Here is a 15053-nt window from a genome sequence, read left to right on the forward strand (position 1 = left end):
GTCATTCAGTTTGCAAGAACGCTGCTAGATAACAGGGGCATTGACTCTGTGCCAGTGTCTAGAGAAAGCTTTGCTAGGAATTACTTTTTATCGACAGCAACTTTACCCCACGGATAACAACAGGATCTAGGGAGAGTTATCAGTTAGTGTCACTGCTACTTCAAAATGTCTCCAATGGGTCTGTGCAACTGTGGTTAACGTGAGAACACTGAGCTGGCAGGAGCAGCTGTTGGAAAATTTGGCCCCAAAGACTAGTGTTTGATCTAGGGGGCAGATACTATCAAACAGGAACAGGCATCTGCCTTAGAAACAAGTCAGTCAGGGAAAGAGCTCTGCAAAAGATGCACTGGTGTCCTACTCTAATGGATGCTGAAGAATTTACAACCCATGAAGGCGTCCAGGTCACCCTAAAAGAGAATTTGGTGGGATCTGAAATACACGCATGAGCTGGTTCTTGGCGCCGCACATGTCAGGGCATTGTGGTGATTCCTCTGGGTTCATCCTCTGGGTGAACTGGATGAACCCATTCCTCTGGGTTCATCCAGTTCTGATAATGGCTCAGATATTTATCCAAACCCCTTTCATTTCTATAGGCTTTGATTTATTGGATTGACAATGTTACAAATATAGGCTTTTCTCAGTTGTGACACAAGCAGGGACGTGTGCTTGTATGAAAGCTAATAAACAATCTCATCATTTCAAGTGCCAAAACAATAGTTCTTCACGGATTTTGGAGGAAGACTGCAGAATAAAATCTTTTACTTTATCCAAGAGGACCCTTTTGGCTGTTTTCCCTCCTGACCCAGCCTGGCTCGTCACTCCCGCACACAGCATGCCTCGCACTAGGTGGCAGCGTGCGTCTTTCTCGTGGATAGCCTTCGTCTTTGCTCATGTTCTCCTCTAAACCCCAGATTAAATGTTTCCAAAATAAAGGAAGATTCAAGCGGGCAAACATGTCATCCTTCCTCTGCCACTCTCCTCTTGTGTCATCAGCTCAGCTGGCTTTCTGCTGCCTTGTTTAGTTTCATGGGCATATGGCAGACGTCGCAGCAGGGCTCAGACAGGGAACGTGCAAGTCGAGTCTAGGCTGGAGGGCAGCGTTATACCACAGGTGAAATGTAAAAGCACTTAAGGCTTTATGTAAGCTCTCTGCCGGTTCTGGTAATGTTTCAATTAACCTCCAACGTTTCCTGCATTAGCAGGACCTGTCTTACTCATCACAAACGTCTGGGAGCGTGATTTCTGCTTTCAGTTCAAATCAGAAGAGTCGGATCTGAAACTGCATTGGGCTGGCAACGTTTGTGATTACAGACACTATACAAAATAGCCCATCATGAAAAATAGCTACACCTATTTTAAGCGCATTGTATCTTGGAGAAAATCTCAGTGCTTTAAATCTTGCAAACGTGATTATTTTTTGGTTTAGAAATTGAACTGCTGTGGTGCCACAGAACTTTTTTTACTTATTTTGATAGATTTTAAACAGCTCATTCCAGTTTCTAAAATGAAAACCCAACCAAACAGCAATAAGATAACAAACAGATCTGTCTTGGCAATGGAAGATTTTTTGCTGAAAAAAATCTGCTTCAAATTTATACTGCCCTGGCAATGGTCTCAATTTAACAAATTTTCCTTCTGATGCTGGAAAGCTGTGATTCCTGTATCTTCTGATATCACGAAAGGACCATATACAGAAAGATCATCCCATTTTTCACTTCCCAGTTATGTACCATGCAGATGAACATTGGATGGAGGAGAGTTATGGGGAAGAAAAGATTGCTGAATGATACCAACCAAGAGAACGTGGTATTTGCCAGTAGAGGACAGATGAAGTATTGAAAGGCAAGAGTTTTGTATTTTTCTTATAAGAACCATAACAAGCAGAGGCAGACACACACCTGAAGTTGTGTATTGCAAATATTAAAATTGCTGATAAGCATTACTCCAAGAAATGGACAATTACCCAGGAAATTAACCTCTTGCTCCTCCATCGGAAGGAAACAGCTATGAATGTCTCAAGGGTCAAACACAGCAAACAGCCCAAGCTGTTCAAACAGCTGTGGGACCCAAACCCACTCCCATGGGGCTGCATGAAAAGAACAGCACTCGCCAGCGATGCAGAGCTACCTCTCCCCGTGCTTGGGGCAGGCTGTTTGGTCTGCCTCCATCTGCCTGTCTGTAAAAACAGGAAAGCAGCCCTTTCCTACATCCCCCATAACAGGGGGACTGGTGCTAGGAAAGCGCAAGAGGAGAGATGTTTCTTTAGCTCAATGAAGTCAATGATAAAGCTCCCACTGACTTCATTGTGGTACGGATTTCACGCATGGATTTTTCTTTTGAGTCTTATTCCTGATACCAAGATTTCCTTTTTAAGCCTTATCCTGTTTTGACATAGTGCACTAGAGGGGAAGCAGTCTGAGCAGAAGCAGCTACAGAAAAAGAGGTATTTATCCTAGTAATGAGCCAAATCATTGCGTACGTCCGTCTGAGACAGACACCGGCTTCTGTCGGGAGAAAAACAACCGGCCTGACAAGACCAGGAATAGGAAAGTTATGGTAACAGAGGCTGTCCAGGTGCCGGTAGCCTGGTTTCTGCCTTGCTCCTCTTGTAAAGGCAGCGAGGAAAAGGCAGCGAGGATGGACTGCTTCCTAGGACACGCTCATTACTCACGGCTTTGAAATGCAATCCTACCTCAGGGGCCACAAAGTTGGCCGTGTAGCAGGGAGTCATGAGCAGCCCGTTCTCCGCTCTCAGCTGCTTGGCAAACCCGAAGTCACAGATCCTGATGGAGTCTGGGTTTCCTGACTCATCCATGTAGAGGATATTACTTGGCTTCAGATCTCGGTGCACCACCTTAACAAGAAAGCAGTGAGTAACAAGTGAGGAGAGGAGTTCAGGGAGCATCCAGGCTTGGCTGCCATTTCTGGTCTGCTGCCTGAGGTAGGTCAAGAGCTCATGCCTAAAATATTTACGTTTTGGAGAGAAGTTGCTTAAAAGCCTTGGGCAAATGAAGGGAAAAAAAAGGTAAAAGTCTGTTAAAATCAGGAAGAACATGTTTGACAGCCTCTGCTGGATATGTATTAAGACGGAGGCTCCTGCTCTAAGGTGGGACACCTTTCCTGAGGGCAGTCAGAGGGGGGTTGCTGTACAAACACCTTGGTGTCAGAGTCTCCTGGAACCTGATGGCCCTAAATATTCAGCTGAAAGGCGAAGAATAAATCCCGTCACAGGAGAAATGTGTGTAAGGGTCTTCTTGCAACTGTCCATGTGAGTGGCTCACACCTGCAGGGGGGGATTTTTTTTTTCCTTATTTCAAAATGTATTCACAAAAATCCTTTCTGTAGGCACGCAACTTTAAGTGGCTGCGTGTTTTACCAGACATGCTGCATTTCAGTGGTGGGAAAACAGCCTTTATTTGTTATAGCAAGACTGAAAAACTATCATGAAAACATAAAAGCCCAAGCACAAAATGCACTTGTTTTAACCACAAAACAGAAAAAGCAGCAAATATTTGACTAGTCAGCCAAACTGCTTGTCCCTGAAAAGCGGAAAAGGAGAGATTTTCAAACTGCCGAATATAGAGAGCTTAGAGTTTAAAAGCCAGCTCTTTAACAGCATGTCAGAAACCTTTCCCATCAGCTGCTCAAACTGCCACTTCATTTGGAAAGCTGAGCATTTGGTTTTCTACCTATCTGCTGATTCAGCTACCCTACTTGAAATTCTGTTAAAAGATCAGGTACTGCAATAAGGACTGCGATAAAAAGTAAACAACTAGTATCTCAACGAGGTACATGAACTTGAAAATCAGTGTAATTTGGAGATGAAAATACCACTTAACATACTGCAGTTCAGTTGGGAAATGGCTAAAAAGCCTATGACCCTATTTCACAAACCAAATGTAATTATAAATATGGAGAAATTTTTTTTTTGGGGAAAAAAAACGTATTTACATTTCAGAGAAGCAAAATCACAGCTATTTGCTTTTTCTAAAACTCAGATTTTTAAGAAGGTTGATGTGGATAGCCAAAAAAGCAATGCTTACACCCTGAGAGTGCAGGTAGTCCACAGTTCTGGTGATGGTGCACAGCACAGCGCTGGCTTCCCGCTCTGAGAAACACTTCTGCTGAAGAATGCGGTCCAGGAGCTCACCTCCCCGCATCAGCTCCATCACCAGGTACACATATTTCCCATCATCATAGACCTGGAAGAGTAATAGAATAAATATGTGTTTTGGACCCATTAGGTTGGTGAAGGTTGGTCCTTTAATCACAGTGTTGGCCTGCTTCTGTGAGATGTTGCAAGAAGAAAATGTCAGCTAATGTGTGGGAAATGTGCTTATTACGCCTAATAACAGAAAAGGCAACTTTATAAAATTACTTAATCATCACTTTTTTCTCGCGTCTGTAGCAACTTGCAGATTTGTCCACACAGAAGCGTAGCTTTCCCGATCTGCTGTCACATCAGCGGAGTAGACCAAGCTGCTAAAAGCAGCACCACTTCACACAGCCTGAAATGTCTGCTGGCTCTCACCCAAGCCTCCTTCTCAGTAGTGTTCTCTCTTTCCACTTCTAAAGGGTAACATTTGCCATTTCAAATATCAATATTTCCCTTTGACTCATGATCAGCTAAACGAACTGTATTATACTGTTGGACAAGACCTGCTTCCAATGATATTATATAGTTTATATTTGCAGTTCTGGTGAATACATTGTTGACATCAGCCACAAGACGTATTTACCTTCAACATCAATTGCAAGGGGCAAAAGACATTTTTTGTCTAAATTGGAAGACAGCCATTTTCATGTCATCATCCTTTATCTGGACTGCAGTAATAGGCGGAGTTATAGTCATCAATGCTAAATGTTTTTGGAAAGGAATATAAAACCTTTTTTGCACAGATATTAAGATACTCTTTAACACTTAGGAATCAGGTGAGAGTTTCCTGAGGGCAGGTGATTAGAAATTTTTTATGTTATTCTCTAAGGTCTGAACCATAATGTACTGGCCACTGACACCAGCAGGATTTTTTGTTCTGTAAGCTCTGAATCTGACACGGTGTGGACAATCCTAGGTGAGACTGCAGGCAGCGTAAGTAAAACATCTCTGACTAAAGGTTATGACTGCCTGTAAGCATAGCGAAGGCTATTCTTCACATGGAATGCTGAAGAAAGATACCTTCGTGTCTTCTCAGGTTGCTTGAGTAGAAGGTAAATACTCCCTGGCATTAAAACACTATCGGGGGAAACCCTAGCGACTGTGTGAGCTCTCCTCTTCCCAACAAAGCAGATACCACAGGCTGCATGGGAGTGGCTGCTGCTCATGAAAGAGCATCCCCTGCCCAGCAGCACCACTGTGTTAGCTCAGCAACTTGCTCCGAAACACCCAACTAGGGAGATCTCACTTCTGAAAAGTGCTGCAAAACCAAACACATTTTGTTGTTCTCCAGCACTGTGCCCCTTTGGTTTTATTTACAGTTGGTTAGACAGTAATTGGAGAATGTGTAACCTGACCAGTCTTTCCAACTGCTATCCAGTAATTTGTTAAGTCACTTTTTTTTCCTTGATTTCAATGGTCTGGTTTTAGCTCTGACCTTCAACGGAAGAATTTTCTAGACATGGACTAGTAGGTGAGCCTGACCATAAGGTGAAAATCATTTAAGGCTGAAGTGCTCAAAGACTACTCACATCTTTAAGAGTAATGATGTTTGGATGCTGTCCATATCGCAAGAGGATCTCAATTTCTTCAGAGGGGTCTCTCTTGCTCTTATCAATTATCTGGAATAAATGAAGAACAGCGTAGTAAGCTGGCTAGCAGCACTAAGCACAAAACAAGCGATTTCTACAGTTTAAACAAATTAATATTTAAAATTCTTCTATTAATCATTATTCTAGGAGAGGACAGCTCAAACCCTGTGCAAATGAGAGCCATGCTGACTATATGCCAAAGCCAGATGGAACAATAATTAGTTTAGATTCTGAAGGCGTAGGCTCTCTTTTTGATGCCTATAGCTTTGTTTGCCCATAAATAATAGCACTTACAAGATGTGTCATTTAGAAATCAAACCACCTAGAGAGTTTTAAAATAATAATAGTTTTTAAATGACCTCTTTGACACAAAAAATGGATATGTTCATAATATTGGCATATGCTTGTATATCTGCTGATAAATTAATAGAAATTACTTATCAGATGGGTTTGTCAGAAATGAAAATGTGTAGACATTTACTGTCAGGGAGATCTGAGTTGAAGCTAGTGGTAATCACTTGGCTCTTCAGGCCATGCTGTTGTAATGAACAAGAGAGTGGCCAGAGATTGCATTTGGCCATGTAACCAAATTCTGCCCATTCCTAAGCTAGAAAGAAATCTGCTCAATATATCACTTTTCTGTATTCAGCATCTTTTGCCTTTGGGATATCAATCAAAGAGCTTCGATCGTTGGCCCAGTTGAGAGCACTGATTAATGTTTCTCACTTTGCAGATTTAAATGATAAATATGAAACAAAAAATAGGTATAAAATAATCCAAGGGAGATCTCTGTATTTTGGAATCTCAAATGCAACTGCACAGGGAATGGCTAAAGACTCATTCTACTAGAAACTCATTAGGAGTACAGTATTTTGGCACGATTTCTTATTGCTAGAAAACAGCAGCAGTACTTTTGAATAACAGGTTCACTGAAGAGGAATGGGTGGTGTTTTCAGAAAAATCATAATTCCATTATTGGCTTGGATTTCAAGGCTTCCAACTTTAAATGTGGTTAGTTCTCTCTAAGAACTAGGCACAGAGCACAGATTTAAAACAATAGTGTTTGCAGGGAAACAACTTTTTAAAAACCTCTTTTGTTAATGAGGATAAATACCTGGCTGCTTTTGCATGCATTTTTTATGGCTTAATTATGGTGAAACACATTTAAGTACATGTCTAGAATTTTATGCATCAGTTATGATAGTGCATACTTCAATATATATCAGAGGTTTCTGAATTAATAGCAGTGCAACAGAGAGCTGATGCAGGTAGATGGCTGTTGTCCACATTTGAATAAAAGAAGGAAAAACCTCAAAAACAGGTGAATGGAAAAAATTCTACTAGCTATTTCTCCTTAGAATAATGTTGTTCTCCCAGTTTAGTTGAGACATTCTCAAAAAGCCAAGGAAACCCTGATTGAATGACTCCTCATAAATACAACCACAGTGACTGAATGTGTCCCCCTCAACCAATAACTCTAACATATAAAAAGATCCTCAGGGCTGCTTCCTTGGCTAAACTAATATAGCTCTTGTCAAGTTAATGGAGTTACACACGTGCACCTGTTAGGATCTGCCTGCCTTGTACAAACCAGCAGAATTTATTGCAGCAAGTATTACTGCCACTGTGTGCAGTACTACTATCACTATGGTACTGTAGCAAGCAGTATATTCCAGATTCCTTTTCTGTTGTATTTTCCTGTGAAAGGAAATATCCAGAGCTGTGGAAAATTTTAAGCAACTATTAATAATGCAGGACTATAAATGTATATATATGGCCTAAAAAAAGTTCAAACCAAAACCAGACTCAGCTACTGACACAAAACTCGAAATAACATAACCTGAAGCAGTCTGCTACTGATTTAGTAACAACAGCAATAGATGATATGTAATGCTTCTAATTCACAATATGCTATATAAATATAAATCGCAAGACAGTCCCACTAAGTATGCATGCTTTTTGCTTTAACGTGTGCACAAGCTGCGATACAGTGATTAAAAGGACAGGCTGCCCCAAACCACACGACAAATCATTGTCAGAGCTGTGAAGGGACCTGCCAAATTCCTCTCAGTCTCTGGGCAGTCTGGTTGGACAGACCAGAACAATTTTTTTCCTCCACAGCAAGAGATTGTCACCCTGACGGTGCCTCTATTCAGCGTGCCTGTGACTTACACTTGGCCCACAGCTGATAAAGCAGCAAAGGAGGTGGCTGCTGCAACTTTAGCAGAAACCTCTCTTCAGTTCAGACTGGCTGCAGTATGCACAGTTTCTTTACTCCTGTGCTGCAATGGCCACAGCAGCTCCTTAACTATGCCCCATAGCTCCACTGTGATACCCGATTCTCCTGGTCTTCCTCTTCAGAAAGTGTTTCAGTGTGTTGTTAAACCCACGCCAGACTTTCCAAAGAGGGAAGCTGCCACGTCAGGATGGTTCGGCCAGTGGTTGCTGCCTCCTTTTGCACCCAGAGGTGTCTGCATCACAACATGAGGTGCTGCCTCCCCAGAACATCTGCAAATCTTGCCCCAACTTAGTGCCCAAATGAGCTGCAGTAAAATGCAGGCCTAGTGCTCCTTATCGAAGACAGGGGCTAAGGCAGATGTGTTGTGGGCTTCTGGTGATATTCATAAGTAGTTCTGTGTCCTGGTTTCAGCTGAGATTGAGTTAATTTTCTTTGGAGTGGCTGGTATGGGGCTATGTTTTGGATTTTTGGACATTCTGAAATTCTCAAAAAGTATCAGATTAAATGAAAAGGCAATGGTCTCACTAGACAGGTGTAAAACAAGCACTTTTTGTGCAGCTGTATTTTCTGATTTTCACTACGGGTGTTGCTGCGTATAACATGGAGGAAAAGCATGCTCCAGGCACCTTGTGCAGATGCAGCAGGAGAGAGGCAGGACGGAGGCAGCCTCAGCACAGCCCCTCTGCGCGCTCTCCCCATGCTCGCCAGCCGGCCACAGGGCTGCTTGGCCTTCTGCCAAAAGCACGTGGCTTCTGCTGTACTTGTACAGTAACCACTTTCTTCTCCAGACAGCAACACCTGGGCTGCTGGGCAAAGAGTCCAAAATCACTGTGAACACCTCATCCACAATCCTACCTGCCTATCTGCACACACATCCCCCTTCCTGGAGTGGGTCAATGCCAAGATATATGAAGCAGCCTCGATGGTAATTTGAAAAGTGTTCACTAAGTCAGACTTAGTGATTGCCAGAGAAGGTGAGGGAGGCATTACAAAGTCTAACCGTGGTTGTACTCTGCCTCCTGGAAACAAACCAAGGCGCTCTTCTTGCTAGTCCTTTCCAGGGGGGACCTGGAGAGCATCTGCTGTTTCCCTGGGACTGTGGTCCCACTGCGCTGAGCTCTGGTGTCCCCCTGGGCTCTCCCAGGGCGGGGACATGGATGTTCTTTCCCGTGGGCTTTGATCAGTGGTGAACCACTACCAGAGCAGACACCCATACCAGGCACTTGGCTTTCCATTTCTGTGTTACTGTTTCTTCCTCCTGCTCCTGCTCTGGAGTTTAATTATGTCCAATTTTTAAAGATCAGCTCTATTGTCAGTCCACCTCTGTGCATGGAGAGGTTTTAGCTTTGTCCACTGAATTCAACTAGTACAGATTGTGTAGACCAGACAACAGCGTATGTGGCATTTCACACCCAACCAATGTAGCAGTTAGGTATGGTCCTCAAACTAATTTTAACGCAACATCTCTCAGAGCTGTGCTTTCGGGCTGCCCAGAGACCCCACAAGGATAGCCCGTTGTTGGCAACCCTGCTCTAATGAGGACCAAAGGCTCTGGATTGTTTCCTGCCTAGGTACTGCAAGCTGCAATGCTAGAAAGAAAAGCATTTAATGTTACAGATATGGGTACAGGAACAGCCGTACTCTCATCAGACTTCTTACATGAGCCCACACATGGCCACAGCGTGTGACACTGTGTCTGCTCTTGTTCAGAATTAATATTATTATTAACCAGTTATTTTTTTTTGCTATCTAGTAGCTTTCAAGCTCTACTGTTGGATGCTGGCAAGCTAAATATGTCTGTCTGAATTTTACATAGGCAATGACACTCTTAAACCCTGATTAAAAGCTGGTCAAAACTATGTAACTTCTAAGTAAACTATGTAACTTCTAAATATTTCTTGTGGTAACGAAGAGCGCTTGGCACCCTGGTCACTCTGTCTCCTCTGAAACATTGTGTTTTGCATGAAGACAGACTCTTCTCTGTTCCCCTCTGTGACAGCCCATGAACCTCCTGCAGCTCTTCCTGTGCAGGAACGATGTCTTTTCTCTAGGAAATTAATTCTGATTTGAACTCAACTAAAATGTATACATAAACACCCTCTGTAACAGAATTTAGGGAAGATTTTCTCTGCTACTAGTCCTGAGGTTTTGAGTAATATGTAATGATGCTACTTTTCTATTTCTCTCTGTAGATGTGTGGTGAAGAACACCAACTCAGAAAGCCATCATAATGTATAAATAACTTAACTGAAAATGTAACAAGAGCTCTATTGTACTTCGGCAGAGAAGAGCTATGAAGCACAGGGGTTTTCTATTGTCCTTCACAAAAATACGAAACTGAGCCATACAACAAGTAGACTTTTCTCTATGTAGTGGACACCCAGGGATTGCTTAGAAACTCATCTGTATTAAACAGTGGCTGAAACAATTCCAGAGAAAAATGGGCTCAGCACATGCAATAGTGTCCTTTGTTCTAATAGGGGACTTGTTTGTTCTTTGACTACCACATCCTTTGTGTATTTCACTGACTAGCTGAAAGAAAAGGTGCATTTTCTTCAGTGGAATTTAGGGTAAGAACCTCATGATATTTTAAAATGAGTCAAGCACCATCAAAGGACAATACTAAACTCTTTCTCTATCTAGGAAGCAAGGATCAGGAAAGAACATTTTCAAAATCCTAATTAACACGTCTGGCCAGTTTTTACAAGTCCTTCTACAAGTCTTTTGCATGGAAAAAAGTCACCCGATTCTCCCTTGCTAATGGGTTTTCAATGTCTTCAGCCTTGCCAGAGTGGACTGATGAGTATAAAAGAGAGGATCAATGCAGTTCTGTGTGGGTAAAGCCTTGCTGAAATTGGTTCAGCAACTATATAGACAGTATATATTTATATTTGCTTGTTGCAGTTTTGTGAAGGTATTTGCATGCCTCCAACTGTGTAGATAAATGTCTTCTTCTGGATCTAGTTATGTCATTAGCAGATGTTACAGTCCTCAGCTGTTTGATACCACCCACCAGCTGGGACTTACAGTCTTCACAACCTTGCCAAAGAAATGGTATGTGTGAGCACTCCCTAATCTAGTTTGGGCAGAATTAGCCCTGCTAATACAAATTGCCTTTTCAAACAGCTCAAATTAACCTGGGTGACCTTGTGTGAGGAGGATGGCTCTGTTTCTCACATGGAGTTCTCCATCACTACAGTTGTGAGATTGGAAAGAGGCAAGAGGTAGGAGGTGACAATTTAACTGCCTTTGCTGTCTGGAAAATGAACAGCCTAAAAGAAAGGGTGAGAGAAAAGCAACTGAGTGAGAAAGAAGACAGAAAAGAAACATCAGATGCACTGATGGGAAGAGCAGTGATACGGGCCTGAGGAGAAAGGATGGGGCTCTGGCTGGCTAAGCTGGAGCTAGCAGCGAGGAAACTGCTGTCTGTTGTTGGGTCTTCCTGTGCTGGGGAGAAAGGACTTTGTGCGTCTTTAATGAACAAACAAGACTGCATTAAAACATTTGCTTGGCTCTGACTTGATTTTCCCCTTAAGCGATATGGGATGCAAAAGCTCTGTCTAATCACATCAATTGAAATGGGCAACGGTAGCCATTTCTTCTTGGGAAAAGAAGAAAAAAGCCATTAGCTTCTTGGGAAAGCTAAAGGTACCTACTACTGGCACTGTGGTTTAACCTTTAACGCTGTGGTGTGTGCCACTACCATGGACTGCAGCAGAAATTCTCTGTTTTATTTTGGTGGATTTATTCCACAACAAACCCACAAATATTGGGAAGCATTAAAAGTACACCCGGCAGCATGGGCGTGGAAAAAAAGTAGGTTGTGGGGCTTTGACTGAGGAGCTGTAGTGGGTCATGCTGCTGGGGCATAAAGCATAGCTCTTTTTGGCCCAGTCCCAAATGGGACCAGTGTCTGGCTCGTCTTCAACTGCCCCAAGTGACCGTTCCTGGCAGCTGAAACTGAGAAACAAGAGTGTGAACTGGGGCAGCTGAGCCACTGGTACAGTCCTAATCTGCTGCTCTGGCTACAGCAACAGAAAGTCCAGCAGAAGGTCAGACACCTGGGCATTGCAATACCTTAAACAGCCACAGCTGGGGCTGCCAGTGTGTTTAGGCAGCAGGGCTATGTAAAGCTCCTTTTGACCAGCACCAGAGAACTTATGATGGCTTTGTGGAAAAAGCATGGAGGAGTAAGGGAGCTTTATACACTTTTTAAAGCTGCTTTATTGTCTATTGCATACTTTGAAGTTTTTCTAAAATGAATTTGGAGTGTAAGCATGGGTTAATGAAATTTAAGAAGAGGTTCATATAATACAGCGTGATGCAATACTCCCTGTAGAAATCTTTTCCTTTTCTGGGAGGGGAGGGATGAGCAAAGGGAGAATTAATTTTATGTCCCTTTGCACGTTATGTCTACACCATATCTGTGATGTATTTGAAAATTCAGAGCACCACTGGTGGAACCGACTATAGGTGGGATTTGCATCTCTCATGAAGGAAGGACGTGCAACAACACATGCAGAGATGTTAACCTGACAGTTTCATCTACAATATTAATCCAATGAAAGTATCACAGAGATAGAGTTCTGCAGTTCTGTGCTGCTGGAAAATGTACAGGTTTCCAATTCAGCAATATTTTCTTCCAAAAATAAGACCTATTCATGCCAAGCATCTGTTTTAATTTGGTTCCTTTTTTGATGTCAAATTACTCAAGTTGGATGAAAATCACTGCAGAAAGGCTAACATTATTTAAAAGGACATGGTATAATTTTACATTTAAGATGTCTCCAAGGAGAACTATTCCAAGCCTAATAGTTTCTGAGGGACTATTTGCTGTGCTATTAGCTTTTATTAGCTCCAGAAATTCATTCCCCCAACCAAGCTTAAATCTTTCCGAAAAATAGTGAAATGAATATTAAGAGAAACAGGCCTAATTAGAAATACTTTTCTGAAATAAGCACTGGCCGTCAGATCAAGCTGTGTGGGTGAGACATTAAACTTCCTGCACACAGAGCATGCCCACTCACTGCCACTGTTTGCTGACTTAGCACTCTGAAGCTGTCAACTGGAACTGTGGTACTTATTAATTAGCATTTATACAGTAGCACACATTTTCTAAGCAACACAGAAACATTAACAAATTTGTTCCAATAGCACCTGTGAAACAGAAAAGCTCATTTTAGAGAGAAGTCTGCAGTTTTGGAGGCAGAATTGCTTGGTGGGAAAGGCTCTGCACTGTGTTTTAGTCTGCTCTGCTCAGCCCTAGCACACATCCTTGGATCAGACTGATGAGTTTTCAGTCCGTAAAGTGACTGCAGTGCTACTCCCACCTTCTTTTACAAAAAGCTTCAGGGATGGAAACCAGTATATCATATTCAGATCTTATAAACAGGGAAAATTATTACATCAATATGGAAGACAAATACAAGAAACAAGGTTTAAACGGCCCCAAAAGAGAAACAGAGTCACAAAGGACCAAATTCTGTCCAAAATACTTAGGTATTTGGCAGGCAAGCTAGAGAACAGAAACATGATATTACTAAGCTGTAGGAAAACTGCTGCCTGATCCTAGGTCTCAGAAAAGATCTAGTTAGCAGTGAGAAATACCATCATCTCACATTCTTCAGAGGCTCAGCTAGGCCAAGGAGAGAGGCACTGTGAGCTTCGTGACCAAATGGGAAGGAGGCTGCAGGAATCCTTACACCAGAGGGGATGTACAACCACTGCACATCTAAGATTTGCTCTGCAGCTGAGTTTAAGAGGTGGTCTGCACACATTTCTGTATGTCTGTCTGCCTCCTCTGTTTATTTTGTTAAGACTTAAGCAACGCCTTCATCCCATTTACCCAAAAAGTCACCAGCCAGCAATGGCTCTCACTGCTACAAACAAGCTTGCTGCTTGTAGAAGTGCTCAAGGCACTCCTGGCTCTCTGCCCTACATTCTTCTCCCAAGTCCTTCAAGCAGAGCCCAGCACTCTGTACTGCCCCATCCTTTCTGAAGCTGTAGCTGCAGGGTCCTGCCTATTTCAGCACTGCCTCGTTGGAAAACTGACTTATTTCTATGGGGAGAGTAATCTGGCAGAAACCTGAACTCACTCAATAAAAACAATAGAAAAGTGAGACTTCATTGAAGTTTTGCAGGTATTTGACTAAACCCAAACCTTAAAAAATGAGGACAGCATATAAAATATGCTATGTTGCCTCCTGCTGTGGCAAGTGAAATTGTACACAGTGGCTCTGGTCCAGCATGGAAGTCAGGCCCTTTGATAAAGTTCTTCAAAATGGGAAAACCAAGAAAGCCTTCAAAAATACTCTCAGAGACCAGATCCTCATAGACAACTTTCTCTACCACTCCTTTGCTACTTCATCCATTTTACTGTAAATAATTTTCTCTTTCCATCATATCTAGAGGACACCCATCCATGCTGTTTGTAATCACTCTTACCGTATCCACCATGGATCCCAGTTGTAGTCTTGGGCTTTTCATGCTGGTTTCTTTGCAGAGCACTCTGGAAAACAGCCCTCCCTATGCAGATCCAAAGCAGCACAGAGATCTGTGCCTAAATCTGCTCTGAAGCCTGTATCTCCTACATGGCATCCTATAGCCTACTGAATCTGGCGCCACACTACCAGCTGAAGTATCCTTCAGACAGTGAAAAACATCTTTTACTGAAGTGTCTGGACAACAGGATTTCCTGAATCCCAGCTTTATAAACCAAATTTCATGGGGGAACATGGTAAGTGTTCTCTGTAGTTTAACAAGGTAAGAAGGGGTCTTATACCTCTGACCCTGCATTTTGTAAGGCTACATTTCCACTAGTGTGACAGATCCAACTTCTTTGCGTGTGAGGGGGAGGACATCTCGGTCATCTCCTTGAAGAGTCTGTTTTACCAACTGCTCTCACCATCAGACTTTTTTTTCTGAAACTCCCTTTTTTAGCTTCAAGACTTTCTGTCTTGTCTTGCTGTCTTTAGCAGCCAAATGGTTGTCATCCATCATTTATATCACCTTAGAAATATTTATAGATTTTGATTGCATCCCACTGGACTCTTGTCTGTCTTACATCATA

General features: G+C 42.5%; 2 protein-coding genes across 2 annotated transcripts in view; one reads left to right on the top strand and one right to left on the bottom strand.

Moving 5' to 3' along the window:
- LOC140649278 (uncharacterized) overlaps positions 1-15053 on the top strand; it is a 47027-nt gene that overhangs the window by 28387 nt on the left and 3587 nt on the right. Inside the window, exon 2 of the mRNA XM_072856240.1 lies at positions 10177-10817. Coding sequence (XP_072712341.1) covers positions 10177-10215 — 39 coding nt within the window. The 3' untranslated portion in view covers positions 10216-10817. The remainder of the gene's footprint in view (positions 1-10176; positions 10818-15053) is intronic.
- Positions 1-15053, bottom strand: part of RPS6KA2 (ribosomal protein S6 kinase A2) — a 183784-nt gene that overhangs the window by 13468 nt on the left and 155263 nt on the right. Inside the window, exons 15-17 of the mRNA XM_072856239.1 lie at positions 5686-5775; positions 4044-4202; positions 2693-2854 (exon numbers count right to left, since the gene is read on the bottom strand). Of these exons, the coding sequence (XP_072712340.1) occupies positions 2693-2854; positions 4044-4202; positions 5686-5775 (411 nt within the window). The remainder of the gene's footprint in view (positions 1-2692; positions 2855-4043; positions 4203-5685; positions 5776-15053) is intronic.

This window comes from Ciconia boyciana, chromosome 3, assembly GCF_034638445.1.
Source record: "Ciconia boyciana chromosome 3, ASM3463844v1, whole genome shotgun sequence".
Lineage (NCBI taxonomy): Eukaryota > Metazoa > Chordata > Aves > Ciconiiformes > Ciconiidae > Ciconia > Ciconia boyciana.